General features: G+C 39.5%; 1 protein-coding gene across 2 annotated transcripts in view; it reads left to right on the forward strand.

The window, feature by feature from the left end:
- Positions 1-18137, forward strand: part of itpr3 (inositol 1,4,5-trisphosphate receptor, type 3) — a 310992-nt gene that overhangs the window by 188723 nt on the left and 104132 nt on the right. For both annotated transcript variants that reach the window (XM_063065549.1, XM_063065550.1), the window contains exons 21-23: positions 8825-8969; positions 12676-12872; positions 13256-13388. In XM_063065549.1, the coding sequence (XP_062921619.1) occupies positions 8825-8969; positions 12676-12872; positions 13256-13388 (475 nt within the window). The remainder of the gene's footprint in view (positions 1-8824; positions 8970-12675; positions 12873-13255; positions 13389-18137) is intronic.

Raw genomic sequence — 18137 nt, forward strand, 5'->3', positions numbered from 1 at the left:
TACTCCTTGGTCCCTCTGTTCTCCAACACTCCCCAGCATCCTATTGTTAGCTGTAACTGTCCTATCCTAATTGTTTTTTCCAAAATGCAGCACCTCTGTCTTACCTGAATTGAACTCCATTTGCCATTGCTTAGCCCACTCAGCCAGCTGATCAACTTCTTTAGGTCCTGATACTGTTTTCACTGTCAATGAAATCACCTATTTTAGAGTTATTTGCAAGCTAAGTAACCATGCCTCGCTGATTCTCATCAAATCACTTATATGGATCACAAATAGCTTTGGACTAGAACTGAGCCATGGAGAGCACCATTAGTCATGGATCTCAAGTCTGAAAAGTAACCTTCCATCATCACCCTCTGCTTCCAGCCATCAAGAAAATTGTGTCTCTTGTTAGCTAATACACCCTGGATCCCATGCAGGTTAAATTCCCATGTAAATTTATTGGCATCTGTTCTACAGTTTCTTTCTGACTTCCAAATGTCATATATCAGTGTGGGAATCTGAAATGAGCTGAATCATGCACTGCAGCTAACTGGGCATTCTGTGTGAAACAGTAACTCATAGTCAGCACAATCTGGCCCCAAATGATTAAGTTTGGCAATTTTGAGAAAAGTGAGGGCCTTAAAGAATGTCCAATTTTGGAGCAGTCAGACTGAACTATGGAAATCAAGAGAAACAATAAAAAACAAACTAGCAAAGGCTCTATTTCCTCATTTCACCAACAACAGGAGATTCCAGTTAAATGAAAGAACTTGGATAAGTGCAAGGAATATTAAGTATCTGATAGAAGTTTGAGAATTAACAAACAAAGTAATAAAACTGATAAAGGTATGTGAACAGATCTGGGAAAAGAAATAAATTGTAATTGTGAGACTGGTTTCTAATGACCAGAACTTCCAGCAACCTGTGTTCATTATTGGTTAGTGCCTTAGTCAGCATTTACTGGTGCTAGAAAGTTTGTGAACCCTGTAGAATTTTCTCTGTTTCTGCATAAACATAACCTAAAATGAAACCAGACATTCACATAAGTCTAAAACTAGATAAAGAGAACCCAATTAAATAAATAACACAAAACATTATACTTGTTCATTTACTTATTGTGAAAAATTATCCAATATTGCATGCATTTGCTGGAAAACATATGTGAACCATTACTTTCAGTAACTGGTGGAACCCTCTTATACAGCAATAATGTCAACCAAATGATTCCAGTAACTGTTGATCAGTCATACACATTGGCTTGGAGGAATTTTAGGCCATTCCTCCTTACAAACTGCTTCAATTTAGGGATGTTATTGGGCTTCCTTGCTTGAACTGCTTGCTTCAGGTCCTTCCACAACATTTCTATAGGGTTAAGGTCAGGACTTTGACTCAGCCATACCAAAACACAAATTTTCTTCTTTTTAAACTATTCTTTTGTTGATTTACTCTTGTCTCTCGGATCATTGTCTTGTTGCATTATCCAATTTCTATTAAGCTTCAGGTGATGGACTGCTACCCTGCCATTCTCCTGTAAAATGTCTTAATACAATTTTGAATTGATTGGTCCCTCAACAATTGCAAACTGTCCAGGCCCTGAGGCAGCAAGGCAGCCTCAAACCATGATGCTCCTTCCACCATACCTCACAATTGTGATGAGGTTTTGGTATGGGTGTACAGTGGCCTTTTTCCTCTGAACATAGCAGTGTGCATTTCTGCCAAAAAGTTTTACTTTTGTCTCATCTGTCCATAAAATATTGTCCTAGAAGTGTTGTGGAACATCCAGGTTGTCTTTTGCAAACTGGAGATGTGTAGCAATTTTTTTTGGAACTGTGGTTTCCTCCATAGTGTCTTTCCATGAACACCATTCTTATTCAGTGTTTTTCTTGTAGTGGACACATGAACAGAGACTTTAGCAAGTTTTGGAGATTTCTGCAGATGTTTTGTTGTTACCCTTGGATTCTTTTATACCTCTTTCAGCATTGCACATTGTCCTCTTGGTGTGATCTTTGCTGGATGCCCACTCCTACAGAAAGAAGCAACAGCACTGAATTTCCTTCATTTGTAGACAATTTCTCTTACTGTGGACTGATGAACACTCAGGTCTTTAGAAATGTTTTTGCAGCCTCTTTCAGCTTCATGCGTCCCTGCAGGTTTTCTTCTAAGGGCCTCTGGAAGTTGCTTTGTTCAAAGTATGGTGCAGATAAACAGAATTTTCTTCAGAAGAGCAGAGCTCTGCCCATAACCTCACTTTGTGCATCTTTTTAATAGGGCAGGGCACCACTACAACCCACACTTCCAATTTCATCGCATTGATTGAAACACCTGACTCCAAATAACTTTTGTAGAAGGCATTACCCTAGAGGTTCACATACTTTTTCTAACAAATACATGTAATATTGGATCATTTTTCTCAACAAATAAATGAACAAGTATAACGTATTTTGTGTTTTTATTTAATTGAGTTCTCTTTATTTAGTTTTAGGACCTTCATGAAAATCTGATCACATTCTAGGTCATATTTATGTGGAAATAGAGAAAATTCTACAGGGTTCACAAACTTTGTAGCACCACTGTAGTATGTCTGTTCCCCACAAAATGTTGGGCAGTTTATCAATGACAACGCTTTGCAGGTTTGTAGGGACCTTACTTAGGCCAATAGCATGTTAAAGTTGTCAAAATGTGTCAATGTGTCGTGAAATCAAAGAGGGAGCATGCAGCAATATTGGCAAGTGAATAAAAGAATGTCCCACGAGTGTTTTGCAAGAGCAAAAGGAAAACGTAGGAATGAATAGCACCAATTTGAACCATAAAGATAAACTGTGTGTGTAGCTGAAGGATGTTGGAAAGGTTCTTTATGACTTTTGGTGACTCACTTTGCACGAGGGAGGGATGATACTGAAATTATAGTTAAGGCAAAAGAGTATTAAGTATTAGATAAACACTCACTTGGGTGTTTAAGACCAAGGGACTTGTTATCATTAATAATAGGTAAATTATCAAGCTCAAGTGAAGTGGATTCCCCAACTATTAAAATGAGCATGGAAGGAAATCCGGGAGCCTTGGATAATTCTTCAGTGAATGCAGTGGTGCTGAAGGACTAATGGCATACTGTTGTTAACAAAAGGATGCAGGAATCAATAAAAGAATTACTGGCAAGTTAGCTTGTCTTTGGCGTTAGGCATATTATCGGAATCCATTCCGAAGAACAGTATAAACGTTGAATTCAAAAGACACAGATTAATCAGGGGCAAATGTGAGGAAATCTGCAGATGCTGGAATTTCAAGCACCACACATAAAAGTTGCTGGTGAATGCAGCAGGCCAGGCAGCATCTCTAGGAATAGGTACAATTGACGTTTCGGGCCTAGACCCTTCGTCAGGACTAACTGAAAGAAGAGATAGTAAGAGATTTGAAAGTGGGAGGGGGAGGGGGAGATCAGAAATGATAGGAGAAGACAGGAGGGGGAGGGATGGAGTCAAGAGCTGGACAGGTGATTGGCAAAAGGGATATGAGAGGATCATGGGACAGGAGGCCCAGGGAGAAAGAAAAGGGGGAGGGGGGAAGCCCAGAGGATGGGCAAGGGGTATAGTGAGAGGGACAGAGGGAGAAAAAGGAGAGTGAGAAAAAGAATGTGTGTATATAAATAAATAAATAGCAGATGGGGTACGAGGGGGAAGTGGAGCATTAGCGGAAGTTTGAGAAGTCAATATTAATGCCATCGGGTTGGAGGCTATCCAGACGGAATATAAGGTGTTGTTCCTCCAACCTGACTTTGGCTTCATCTTTACAGTAGAAAGAGGCCGTGAATAGACATATCAGAATGGGAATAGGATGTGGAATTAAAATGTGTGGCCACTGGGAGATCCTGCTTTCTCTGGCGGACAGAGCGTAGGTGTTCAGCAAGGCGGTCTCCCAGTCTGCGTCGGGTCTCGCCAATATATAAAAGGCCGCATTGGGAGCACCGGACGCGGTATATTACCCCAGTCGACTCACAGGTGAAGTGTTGCCTCACCTGGAAGGACTGTCTGGGGCCCTGAATGGTGGTAAGGGAGGAAGTGTAAGGGCATGTGTAGCACTTGTTCCGCTTGCAAGGATAAGTGCCAGGAGGGAGATCGGTGGGGAGGGATGGGGGGGGACGAATGGACAAGGGAGTTGTGTAGGGAGCGATCCCTGCGGAAGGTGGGGGGGGGGAGGGAAAGATGTGCTTAGTGGTGGGATCCCGTTGGAGGTGGTGGAAGTAACGGAGAATAATATGTTGGACCCGGAGGCTGGTGGGGTGGTAGATGAGGACAAGGGGAAACCCTATTCCTAGTGGGGTGGCGGGAGGATGTGCGTGAACTGGGGGAGATGCATTTGAGAGCAGAGTTGATGGTGGAGGAAGGGAGGCCCCTTTCTTTAAAAAAGGGCTTCTCCCTCATCCTGGAATGAAGCCTCATCCTGAGAGCAGATGCGGCAGAGATGGAGGAATTGCAAGAAGGGGATGGCATTTTTGCAAGAGACAGGGTGAGAAGAGGAATTGTCCAGATAGCTGTGAGAGTCAGTAGGCTTATAGTAGACATCAGTTGATAAGCTGTCTCCAGAGATAGAGACAGAAAGATCTAGAAAGGAGAGGGATGTGTCGGAAATGGACCAGTTAAACTTGAGGGCAAGGGGAAAGTTGGAGGCAAAGTTAATGAAGTGAACGAGCTCAGCATGCGTGCAGGAAGCAGCGCCAATGCAGTCGTCGATGTAGCGAAGGAAAAGTCGGGGAGAGATACCAGAATAGGTTTGAAACATAGATTGTTCCACAAAGCCAACAAAAAGGCAGGCATAGCTAGGACCCATACGGGTGCCCATGGCTACACCTTTAGTTTGGAGGAAGTGGGAGGAGCCAAAGGAGAAATTATTAAGAGTAAGGATTAATTCCGCTAGATGGAGCAGAGTGGTGATAGAGGGGAACTGGTTAGGTCTGGAATCCAAAAAGAAGCGGAGATCTTTGAGACCTTCCTGATGGGGGATGGAAGTATTTAGGGACTGCCCCACCTCCCCCTCGTACCCCATCCGTTATTTATTTATTTATATACACATATTATTTTTCTCTCTCTCCTTTTTCTCCCTCTCACTATACCCCTTGCCCATCCTCTGGGCTTCCCCCCTCCCCCTTTTCTTTCTCCCTAGGCCTCCTGTCCCATGATCCTCTCATATCCCTTTTGCCAATCACCTGTCCAGCTCTTGGCTCCATCCCTCCCCCTCCTGTCTTCTCCTATCATTTCTGATCTCCCCCTCCCCCTCCCACTTTCAAATCTCTTATTAGCTCTTCTTTCAGTTAGTCCTGACGAAGGGTCTTGGCCCGAAACGTCGACTGTACCTCTTCCTAGAGATGCTGCCTGGCCTGCTGCGTTCACCAGCAACTTTTATGTGAGATTAATTAAGGGCAATCATTATGGATTGTTGTGAACTTGATTGAATTCTTTGATCTGATGGTGAGAAGCACGGGAGAAAACTATGCATGTACCAAGGCTTTTGAGAAGGTCCTACCTGGAATAATATGCCGTAGAACCCAAGGGAAGGAGGTATATTTGAACCAAATTTAGCCCAGTAACAGGAAGTAACAAGTAATTGTTGATGGGTGTTTCAGTGATTGGAGGGAAGTTATATTTATGACTGGGTTTGCACAGGGCTCAGTAGCTGGTTTTTCTTTTAAAATAAATATTGTCATGATTAGGACTTAAAAGTAGCAGGCATGATGATAAAAATTCTAGTTAATGCAAAAACCAGTGCCATCTTTGACAATAAGGACAAAAGCAGTGGACTCCAAGGAGATGTTGACGATCTGATTGGCTGGGCAGAAGAGTAACATATAGAGTTTAATAAAGCAATGTGTGACGTAGTTTATTTTGGGAGGTTCAGCAAGGCAACAGAACATCCAGTGGATGGAAGAGTATTGAATGGTGTGAAGGAACTGAGGAATCTCGGAGTATTTGCACATAGATCCTCAGTGATAGCAAAAGTAATCAGTGAGGTTGGTAAAATGGCATGTATTGTGCTGTTCTTTATTAGATGACATCACAGGTGGATAGGGTTGTAAAGGGAGGTCTTGGCACATAAATCAGGGCATTAAGTACAGGAATTGGGATATTATGTTGAAGATGTACTGTATAAGATGTTTTTGATGTGAAATTGAGAGTATTGTGTGTGGTTCTGGTCACCTACCTACAGGAAAGATATCAATAAGCTTGAAGGAGTGCAGAGAAAATTTACAACGATGTTGCCGGGAGTTGAGGATCTGAGTCATAGAGGAAGGTTGAATAGGTTAGAACTTTATTCACTGGAGTGGAGGAGAATGAGGGGATATCAAAATTAATAGAGAGGGAGAATGTATGCAAGCTGTTTCCTTTCATGTTGGCTGAGACTAAAACCAGAGGTCATGCGTTTAGGGTGAAAGGTGAAATATTTATGATGAGTCTGGGGGAGAGCTTTTTCTCTCAGAGGGAGGTGCAGATGTGGAAAGAACTGCCAGCAGTTATGTTCGATGAGGTTCAATTGGAACAATTTGAGAGAAGTTTGGAATAGGTACATAGATGAGAGGGGTATGGAGGGATATGGTCTGGGCATGATGGAATGAGGCAAAAGATCAGATCAGCATGAAATAGATGGCCAAAGGACCTCTTTCTGTGCTGTGGTACTGTATCATTCAATGTCTGTGAGGACTAGAATATAACAACAGCATTTGGTTCTAGAATTGTACACAACACTATCTAGGCTACAGATTAAATACCCCACCCAAGTTTTGGTACACAATATAGGAATGATGTGTTTGAACTGGAGAGAGTGTAAAGAGGTTTTGTGGTGCTACAAGAAAGAGATTGCAGAATTTTGGGGGACCACAAGATGCTGGAGGAACTCAGTGGGCTAGGCAGCAAGTATGGAGGGAAATGAAGTCAAGGTTTTGGGTCAAGACGCTTTCTGGTTTTGGAAAACTGTAGGAAAGGTTGGGTTGCTTTGGAAAGGAGGCAGAGAAATATTTTAAAATGATGAGAAGACTAGATAGAGAAAATAGTAAAGTCCAGTTCTCCCAGCAGAGGATTAAAAAACAAAGGGCCGTAGATTTAGAATGGTTTATTAGATTAGAAGGGAGATGCGGGGTAGAAAAAACAACCAGGTGTGGCTGCATTTGGAACTCACTACCGGAAAGGATGGAAGAAGTTGTATAAACACATTTAAACGCTCCAAAGATATGTAACTGAAGAATTCTAATCTCCACACTACAGACTAAATGATGGAAGGTGGGATTAGGCCGGGATCTCTTTTGCGAGTGTCACAATCATAGCCAGTACTGTTAATTTTCTCTGGTTCTATGATTTGCCACTGATTTTAAGGTTTTGTCCATGAGCTTCTGAATACTTACCTCCATTGTCTTCACAATAGACATTATGACTTGAGATAATAATTGCCTCACACTTGTTCCATGAGTGTTGCAGATGAGGCCAGAAGCTTGTGCAGAGTGAACACCCACTGATAGCCAATACCTCCATTCAGGCATCTCTTGTGCTCTGTTGTTGAACTTGATGTTCCAGTTAATCTCCTTCCATAACCATGCACAACAAAGGAACTTCCCCACTATACTATTAAATGCCATGTTTATTGTCATATGCACAAATATGGTGAGATGCAGTTCTAATGGAAAACTTGCTTGTCAGATTTGAGTTAGTTACTGGATGATTTCTGCTAGTTGTTGCTACAATTCTACAAGTATTTGGTGCACCCAACTATTGCTGTACTATTAGGTACTTCTTCTGAAATGCAGTCAACACTGGAAAAATAAGCAGAGGGAACACACACCAGGGTACTTTGATGTAAGAATGAGAGAGGGAAGAAAAGTTCCTATGATGCAGCCAAATTGGCACAGGAATGTAATGAAGGAAATTCTCCAAACAAACATCAGTGAGGAAGAGTATGGGAGATGTTTCATTAAGGATGTTATGATTGGAAACTGTGATCTACTGCATCCACAGCTCCAAAATCAGAAGAGGACATGGATTGCTAATTCAGTAGCGAGCAAGGTGCATTAGAGCGCATGCACATTTCATTCTTTGACATCTTATGCTTCACTCTCCACTTTTGGATAAGGAAGGTTATTGATGCTCTCTGTGGAAGAATAACTCTGTTATTCTCAGTGTGAGGAACTGACGTTGTTTTGATGACCAATCTTGCCACGTTTTATCATTCGCCAACATTAAGTTCAAACTCAACTGATGTTACCATTACCTCTGCTGCACTGTGGCCATAGTCAGTGAACCCAAGGATCTTTAAACAGATTAGTGTTGCTTTCATTCATTAGGGTTCTACTGTCCCATTTTATTTAAAACTACAGGATAGCATTTATAGTACCTGCTGACATAATGACTTCCGATGCCCATGTGCACCTTGTTCACTATTGAGCAGCACACCTGTAATGATCATCATTCTGACGTTAGAATTGTAATACAGTTGGAATTCTGAATCAAACCATGCAATGCTCCAATTAATCAATATTGTGCGGTACCTGCCTTTGTCTCTCATACTATTCTTGGGAACTGCTATCTACAAGTAAAGCATGTCTGAAGGAAGACATGACTTTTCATGGGTGATCTTGCAGATACGCCTTCATACTAGGCAGAAAGTGGTTCGGCACAGCCAAGAAGGGCCAAAGGGCCTGTTTCTGTGCTGTAGTTTTTCTGTGGTTTCTATGGCTTCTAATATTTATTGTACTGATTGAATAAAGTACTTATTTACTGAGCAGGCTAGGGAATCTAGTCTTGCTTTTCTGTGTGCATTCAAGAATTCAATATCACTGATCTTTCTGTTTTACTTTCTGTTCCAGGTGGTCAGCTTGGCTAGACATCTGATTTATTTTGGTTTCTACAGCTTTGCCGAGCTCTTGAGGCTAACCAGGACAATCCTCAGTATAATAGATTGTATACACAATCCCAGTGATCCAGACATGATGTATCAGGAAGAGAGCTCTGGTAGGCATTTCAAGTGAATAGTTTGGTTCACCAGTTATTTATTTTTGATGTGCTGCCTTTCCCATCAGGCTGGAGGTAAAAACTACAAATTCACTATTTGCATCATGAATGCACCCTACTGGAAATTTTACATTCCTGGCCCCAAGACCAACCTTCCCTGGTTTTGGGCTCAAGAACAGCATGGCTATTTATATTGTTCTGCATTTAACATTCCTGATAAATCTGTTCTCCTCATCCATTGTTAATTCAGGAATGTAGCAGATTTATGCGGCATCAAATATTGACCTACATCTTTGAGTGAACTTCCCACCTGTTTCTAGAGGGGAATTTTTCACCTACCTCAGGACCTCAGTCAGAATGGTGACAGGAATATCAACAGTAGATAGTGGGAAAATATTATCATATTGGATTTTGAAAAACTGAAAGGAGAATTGGTGTATGTAACATGAAAATAACTTGCACCCTCAACTTGTAATACCTTGGTCTTACAGTCTACTTAGAATTACAGAGTTAGGTATTAATATTTCTTAGTATTTAAATATCCACTCATCTAGTTTGGAAATAAGAGAACAGTCCTTCACACGGCTGAAGATTGAAACAAACCTCTGTTTTACTGTTCATTTTGCATTATATCTATACAAAATTATGCAAGTATACCTGTATATCCTGTGCCACTAAGGGAAAAAAATCTTGTGAAGTAATCCCGCTTGTAAGAAGAAAGAAGAATACGTAAGGTTTTAGGAAGCAAGTTTCAGTCGCATCTCTTGAGAGCTTTGAGGCAGCCAGGAAGAAACTTAAGAAGGGACTTAGAAAAGCTAGAAGGGTACATAAGAAATCCTTGGTGTGTAGAACTTAGGAAAACCCCAAGGCATTCTACATGTACCATACGTGAAAAACAGGAGAACAGGAGTGAGGATAGGATTGATCAGGGATAAAAGAGGAAACGTGCCTGGAATTGCAGGAGTGGAGAAGTTTGTACTGAATACATTGCTTCAGTGTTCACCAGTGCGAGGGACCTTAACAAATGTGAGAACATTGTAGAAGAGGGCAACATGTCAACTTTAAGAACTTTGGTAGAACATTAGGATAGATGAGTCCCCGGAGCTGGAAGAGACACATGACAGGCTGCTATAAAAAGTGAAGGAAGAGATTGGTGCACCATTGGCGATGATCTTTTTTTGTCATCGCCGACCACAAGAATAGTACAAGATTATTAGAGGACAGCGAAAGATAATTGGAGGGGGCCAACGTTAGTCCTTTGTTCAAGAAACATAATAATCCTCGGAATTATAGACCAGTGAGTCTTGCGTCAGTGTGGGAAAAACTACGAGAGGATTCTTTGAGACATGATTTATGAGCATTTGGAGAAGCATAGTCTAATTAGAGATAATCTGCATGGCTTTGTGAGAGGCCGGTCATGTCTTACAAGCATGATTGAATTCTTTGAAAAGTGACAAATCAAATTGATGAAGATAGAGCAGAGGATGTGGTGTATACATATTTAGGTAAGGTACTGGACAAGCTTCTCTCTGGTAGGCTTGTTCAGAAAGTCAGGAGGCATGGGATCCAGTGAAACTTGGCTGTGTGGATTTGGAATTGACGTCCACAGACACAGACAGAGAGTGTAGTAGATGGAGAATATCTACCTGGAGTCGGGATCACTTCTGTGACCGCTACTCTTTTTGATTATAAGTGATTAAGTCAATGAAGAAGTGGAAAGGTGGGTTAGTGATTTTGCAGATGTCACGAAGACTGCGTGTAATGCAGGAAGTTGTCTTAGATTACACCAGGACATTGATAGAATGCAGAGCTAGTCTGAGAAGAGGCAGATAGAGTTCATTCTGGAAAAGTGTGAAATGATTCACTTTGGAAGATTGAGCTTGAAGTCAGAGTACAGAGTGAATGGCAGAATTCTTAGCAATGTGGAGGAGCAGAGTGAGCTTGAGATTCTCATCCATAGATCCCTCAAAGTTGTTGCACTAGCTGATGTGGTAGTTAAGAAGGTGTATGGTGTGTTGGCCTTCATTAGTTGGGGGATTGAGTTCAACAGCTATGAGGCAATGTTGTATCGTTATAAAACCCTGGTTGGAACACACTCGATAGTATTGTCACAAACAAGAGAAAATCTGCAGGTGCTGGAAATCAAAGCAACACGCACAAAATGCTGGAGGAACTCAGCAGGCCAGGCAGCATCTATGGAAAAAATACAGTTGACGTTTCCGGCCGAGATCTGCTGAAGGGATCTTGCCCCGAACGTCAGCTGTAGTTTTTCCATAGATGCTGTCTGGCCTGCTGAGTTCCTCCAGCATTTCGTGTGTGTTGCTCAGAATGTTAATGTTCAGTTTTGGTCACCTTAATGGAGGAAGGACACGGAATCTTTTGAGAGGATGATGAGGAGATTTACCAGGATGCCGCCTGGTTTAGAGAGTGTGTGTCATGAGGTAAGGTTGAGGTAAGCACGGGCTTTCTCTTTGCTGTGGAAGACGATAAGAGGCAAATTATTAGCTATGTATAAGATGATGAGGCACAGATGGAGTGCCCTTTTCCAGGTCAGAAATGGCTAGTATGAAAGGACATAATTTTAAGATGATTGGAGGAAAGTATAGGGGGAATATCAGTGGTACTGTTTTTACAGACAAAATGGTGAGCATGTGGGGAGATGGTAAAGGCAGATAAATTAGGGATATTTAAGAAACTCTTTGATAGGCACATGGACGAGAAAAAAATGAAGGGTTATGTTGGAGGGAACTGTGAGAATAGGTTAAAAGATCGGTACAACATTATGGGCCGAAGTGCTTGTACCTTTTCTACATTCTACGAATGTCATTTACAATTTAAATCTAAATCTATTAAACTTAACCATAGTTATATGTAACTACTTTCATAAATACTGGATGTTTATTGAAAGATCAATTTTCAGGGGATAAGGAATAACAATAAAGTGAGTTCCTGAACAAAATAATCAGCACTGTACTAGTTTAGTGTTGACCTAAATCTTCACTATTAATCATGAATGCATTAATATGCTTTAGTAAACCCTTGCTCCTTTTTAAACCTATTTCTATTAAACAGATCAATATTTGTATCAGCCTAGCAGAACATCAGGCAAATATTTTGCCACAAATATTAAATGCATGATTTCAGCTAACAACTATAAAATTTGGATGGTTTGTTATAGCATTCTCACTTATATATATAAAATTTTTAAAAATCTTTGCTTTCAAGTGTATTGTACCACACTAACAGGCTCATGCAACTTATCTGCACTTTCTGCAGATATAATTGTCAATAGTGAATTAATCTCTTTGAAAACCAAAATAACTTTTTATTCTATAATAGCAGGATACCAAACCTAAGTGAGAGTGAGAACTCAATGCTGACATAACATGAAAGGTTTCCTTAACTCTTGAACTGATGATTATTTTAAAGATGTTCAAAATCCTTCCACTGTTGAAATTTGATTCAGACCCACCAGAAGTGGTCAACTTTTTTTTACAAAGTAACTGATAACTTTACAGCTTCACTAATTCTCGGTATTTTTTAAAGAAAAGAATAGCTTTTCAGCTGAGGTGTGAGAAAGAAATGTAAAAGAATTATGTTATTACTATTCAAAAAATATTGGACATTTATAGATTTAACATGCAGCAGGTACTGTTTATGATTATTTTGTTACCCATTTCTGCCTCTTTCCCCATTTTTATTTTAGGAAAAAGTATGAAGAAGTCCATCCATGGAGTTGGACACATTGTATCCACTATGGTACTGTATAGAAAACAGTCTCTCTTTAATCCTGTTCCAACTCCCAGTCCCAGAACAGAGCCACCGATAAAGTCAAAGGATATTCCTGACAGTAAAAACATCACTGTTATGGATACAAAACTGAAAATTCTGGAGATTTTACAGGTATGAAAGACCATTGTTCCTATATTGATTAAAAAAAAAAATCCATGGTCTTAAACCTAAAGGATTTGAGTAGAGTATATCCTACTTCAGGCCAATAGAAAAGGAAATTGTAACTCTTCTGAGAATATATCACGAGCAGCAAGTTCCCATGTTCTATATGTAGTATGTAGGAATTATTCTTGTTTTGAAATTTTCAGCCATTAAACTCATTGAGTTGGAGAATTATTAGTGCAGGATTTTCAGTAATTTGAGACATTACACAAGAAGCAAAACCCAAACTAATCAAGACAGAAAGCAAATGCTTTCTCACCTTCTTCCTACCATTTTTTTTCTCCCGAACAAAGAAGGGTTCTCTGAATTAATTTAATCTCTTTACCTTCCAGTTCATCCTTAATGTCAGGTTAGACTTCCGAATTTCATACCTGCTCTCGGTATTTAAAAAGGAATTTGATGACAGCGAAAGTGCCTCCGAGAACACATCTGATAGTCCTACCAACCCATTCCTGGAATCTACAGGTAACTAATATAACTTAACTTTCAGAAATATTTGTTGTGAAATTCCAGTGAGACAGATTTTTTGAGAGCTGTGCTGTAGTTTTGACACTGAATTCTACACATACGTAAGGAGCCTTTCTGCAAACATTCTGCATCTACATTTCTGAGATGTTGCGGAATTATTTTTTTTCTGTTACAGTTATTAAATGCACTCTTTAGAAATATCTGCACATTAAACTTTAGTTCTGGAATGTGATTCCATAGACTTTGGTAGAACCAAGTTTCAATTGCAGTGTTTAATGTAGATTTGTAACTACATTAAACATTGATAGGAAGAACATTACTCAGTGTTTCTGAAAAAATTACTGTGTGTAACTGAAAATAATTCCAGAAACATACTGTAATAATTGTAGGAAGTAATGGACAGCTTAATGCAATCTATAATTTTTATCTCACATATTTTGTTTTCTGTAAAAGATTTTAGATTATTATTCAAATAATCTAACAACAGCCTTAAAATGAATGTTTTATGGCTACTGTATCTCACTGCTTTTCTTCCATTTTCTAACTCCTTGCCTATTTTGTTACCAGTCTCACTGTTCTTTGCTACATTTTTGTTTAGAATCTGTAATAGTTTTCTTCAATTCCCTTTCTTACTGTCTCATTCTATTCCTTCTCCCTTGATGTTCCCCTCTCTCTCTTGGATTTAGTATATATCTCTCTGACCATTTATGACTGAGTAGTTCTGTACTTAATTCATCAGTTAGCTAATGCCTCCATGTACATCCTCACAAACTTTCTCATTGTACCATTTGTATATGACTCATTTTACTTATTTTCATCCTCCTCACCATAGAATCCTTGACCAAAGGATTGTAAGAGCTGAGGAAAAGCAGTTGCTTTCAGGATTTTTTAAATATAAGCTCACTTTTTAAAATTAATTTTTTTTGTGTTTCTACATAAAACTACAGAAAAAAAAACAAGAAAATGGAGATGTATACAGTGCAAAACAAACAAATCCAATATATAATTCATAACAATAAAAAAACACCCAAAATAGAATTATGTAAAATTAGTATCCACCCCAACCTCCCACTGAAAAAAAAACCCAGGCCAACCATTTCTGCGTGTAAAAGAAGAAAAAAATTAACAGAGCATTCAACCACAGAGAACCGTAAATATATATACAGGAAAAAAGAAAGTATAATGCTGAATACCAAAAGTGTAATGTAATTCACAACAAAAAACTGTATAACTTACAAAAAAAGGATAAACTTAACATAAAGAAGAGTTATGAAAGTATTCAAGAAAAGGTCCCCCCCACCTTATGAAACTTTATGTCCGAATTAAGACGTGAATAATTAAACTTTTCAAGGTCTAAACAGGCGGTAATATCACTAAGCCATTGAGTGGGTGGGGCAGCATCTTTCCACCTAAGAAGAACCAACCGTCCAGCCAAGAGAGAGGCAAAAGATAATGTTCGACATTTAGTCAGAGTCAAGTGCATATCTACTTCACCCAAGGTACCAAAAAGAGCAACCAGAGGGTTAGGTTCTAAATGGCAATTAAGGATATGAGATTTTTTTTTTAATTAAGGATATGAGATAGGGTTGAAAAAATTTCTGTCCAGAATTACTCTAGACTAGGACAGGTTCAGTACATATGAATAAGCCTCAGACCCTTTACACTTATCACAGACAGGACTAATGCCTGGATAAAACTGTGATAATTTAGTTTTAGACATGTGAGTCCTGTGTACAACCTTAAACTACAAAAGGCAGTGGTGAGCACATAGAGAGGTTGAGTTGACTGACTTAAGGATCGGACCACATCAGGCCCAAACTGCATCAGATAAAAGAGATATTTAAATCATGTTCCCAGGCAGTTCTAATTTTATCGACAGGGGCACGGCTCAAGATCACTAACTTATCCTGAACAGCGGATATTAAACCTTTACCCAATGGATTGATACAAAGAAACAAGTACAGAACATTTTTCTCAGGCATCTCAGGAAAGTTTGATATCAAAGGGTTAATGAAATATCTAATTTGAAGATATCTAAAGAAATGAGTATTAGGTAGATTAAACTTTACAGACAGTTGTTGTAAAGTTGCAAAATGATTATCTATGAAAAGATCTTCAAAGCGCCTAAAAACCCTTCCTATACCAATCGTAAAATGTTGAATCCCGCGTAGAAGGTAGGAAAGATGATTGTGTAAAATAGGTCCAGAGAGAGAAAAACCATGAAGACCATTAAATTTTCTGAACTGAGCCCATAATCTTAAAGTATGTCTGATAGGAGGATTAACAATAAGTCTAGGCAAATGACAAGAAAATGCGGAACCAAGAAGTGCAGAAGTAGAAAGATCCAGTAGGGTTCAACTCCATTTCCACCCATTTTGGGCAGTCAGACTTATTCTGGAAGAAAGACCGAAAAATAAGACAACGAATATTGGCTGCCCACTAATATAAACGAAAATTAGGCGAGGCCATACCACCTTCCTTTTTAGATTTTTGAAGGTGAGCTTTATTAAGTCTAGGGCGTTTACCCTTCCATAGATAAGACGAAATAATAGAATCTAACCCAGCAAGAAAAAGCTTTAGAAATAAAGATTGGTAAAGACTGAAATAGATACAAAAATTTAGAAAGGATATACATTTTAATAACATTAATACGATCTACAAGAGACATAGACAAGGGTGACCACTGTGTCAAACTCTGTTTTGTAGAGTTTAGAAGATTGGTAAAATTTTCTCAAAAAAGATTCTCAAAGTTCCTTGTTACTGTAATAGCAAGATAAGTGAATTGATTGTTAACTACTTTAAAAGGGAAGTCATGGAATACTAAAGCTTGTGCTTCTCTATCAATTGGAAAGAGTTCACTCTTATGTAAATTAAGTTTATAACCAGAAAGCTGACAAAATTTATTAAGAAGTGAAAACATTAAGGGTAAGGAGGTAGTCGGGTTTGATATAAGAAGTAAAAGATCATCAGCATAAAGGGGAACTTTATGCTCAACACCTCCCCTCCAAATCCCCAACAATTCAGCACAGCTATGAAACGCAATGGCAAGTGGCTCTATAGCCAAATCGAAGAGTAAGAGACTTAAAGGGCATCCTTGACAAGTGTCGTATTTAAGGCTGAAAGACTGGGATAGCTGAGAGTTGGTCAATACAGAAGCAATGGGACACGAATATAGCAATTTAATCCATGTAGTAAAACTTTGTCCAAAATCAAATTTTTCTAAAACTGCAAACAGGTAATTCCACTCTACACGATCGAATGCTTTCTCCACATCGAGAGAAATAACACATTCAGGAGTCCCAGTTGAGGGTGAATATAAGATATTAAATAAGCGCCGTATATTAAGAAAGGGATGCTCACTTTTTTAATATACAATGGCTTGCAGAAGTTTGGGTATCCCTGGTCAAAATTTCTGTTTCTGAGAGTAAAAGATTACCTGATTTCCCAAAGGCATAAAATTAAAGATGACACATTTCTTTAATATTTTAAGCAAGATGACTTTTTTATTTCCATCTTTTACAGTTTCAAAATAACAAAAAAGGGAAAGGGCCCAAAGCAAAAGTTTGGGCACCCTACATGGTCAGTACTTAATAACACCCCCTTTGGCAAGTATCACAGCTTGTAAACACTTTTTGTAGCCAGCTAAGAGTCTTTCAATTCTTGGTTGGGTGATTTTCACCCATTCTTCCTTGCAAAAGGCTTCTAGTTCTGTGAGATTCTTGGGCCATCTTGCATGCACTGCTGTTTTGAGGTCTATCCACAGATTTTTGATGTTTAGGTCGGGGGACTGTGAGGGCCAATGCAAAACCTCCAGCTTGCGCCTCTTGAGGTAGTCCATTGTGGATTTTGAGGTGTGTTTAAGATCATTATCCGGTTATAGAAGCCATCCTCTTTTCATCTTCAGCTTTTTTACAGACAGTGTGATATTTGCTTCCAGAATTTGCTGGTATTTAATTGAATTCATTCTTCCCTCTACCAGTGAAATGTTCCCTGTGCCACTGGCTGCAACACAAGCCCAAAGCATGATCGATCCACCCCCATGCTTAACACTTGGAGAGGTGTTCTTTTCATGAAATTCTGCACCCTTTTTTCTCCAATCATACCTTTGTTCATTGCGGCCAAAAAGTTCGATTTTAATTTCATCAGTCCACAGGACTTGTTTCCAAAATGCTTCAGGCTTGTTTAGATGTTCCTTTGCAAACTTCTAATGCTGAATTTTGTGGTGAGGATGCAGGAAAGGTTTTCTTCTGATGAGTCTTCCATGAAGGTCATATTTGTGCAGGTGTCTCTGCACAGTAGAACAGTGCACCACCACTCCAGAGTCTTCTAAATCTTCCTGAAGGTCTTTTGCAGTCAAACGGGGGTTTTGATTTGCTTTTCTAGCAATCCTACAAGCAGTTCTCTCGGAAAGTGTTCTTAGTCTTCCAGACCTCAACTTGACCTCCTCCGTTCCTGTTAACTGCCATTTCTTAATTACATTGCGAACTGAGGAAACGGCTACCTGAAAATGCTTTGCTATCTTATAGCCTTCGCCTGTTTTGTGGGCATAATTTATTTTAATTTTCAGAGTGCTAGGCAGCTGCTTGGAGGAGCCCATGGCTGCTGATTGTTGGGACAAGGTTTGAGGAGTCAGGGTATTTATAATGCTTTGAAATTTGCATCACCTGACCTTTCCTAACGATGATTGTGAACAAGCCGTAGCCCTTACAAGCTATTTAAGGTCTGAGACCTTGGTAAAAGTTATCT

This window comes from Mobula hypostoma, chromosome 13 (assembly GCF_963921235.1).
Source record: "Mobula hypostoma chromosome 13, sMobHyp1.1, whole genome shotgun sequence".
Lineage (NCBI taxonomy): Eukaryota > Metazoa > Chordata > Chondrichthyes > Myliobatiformes > Myliobatidae > Mobula > Mobula hypostoma.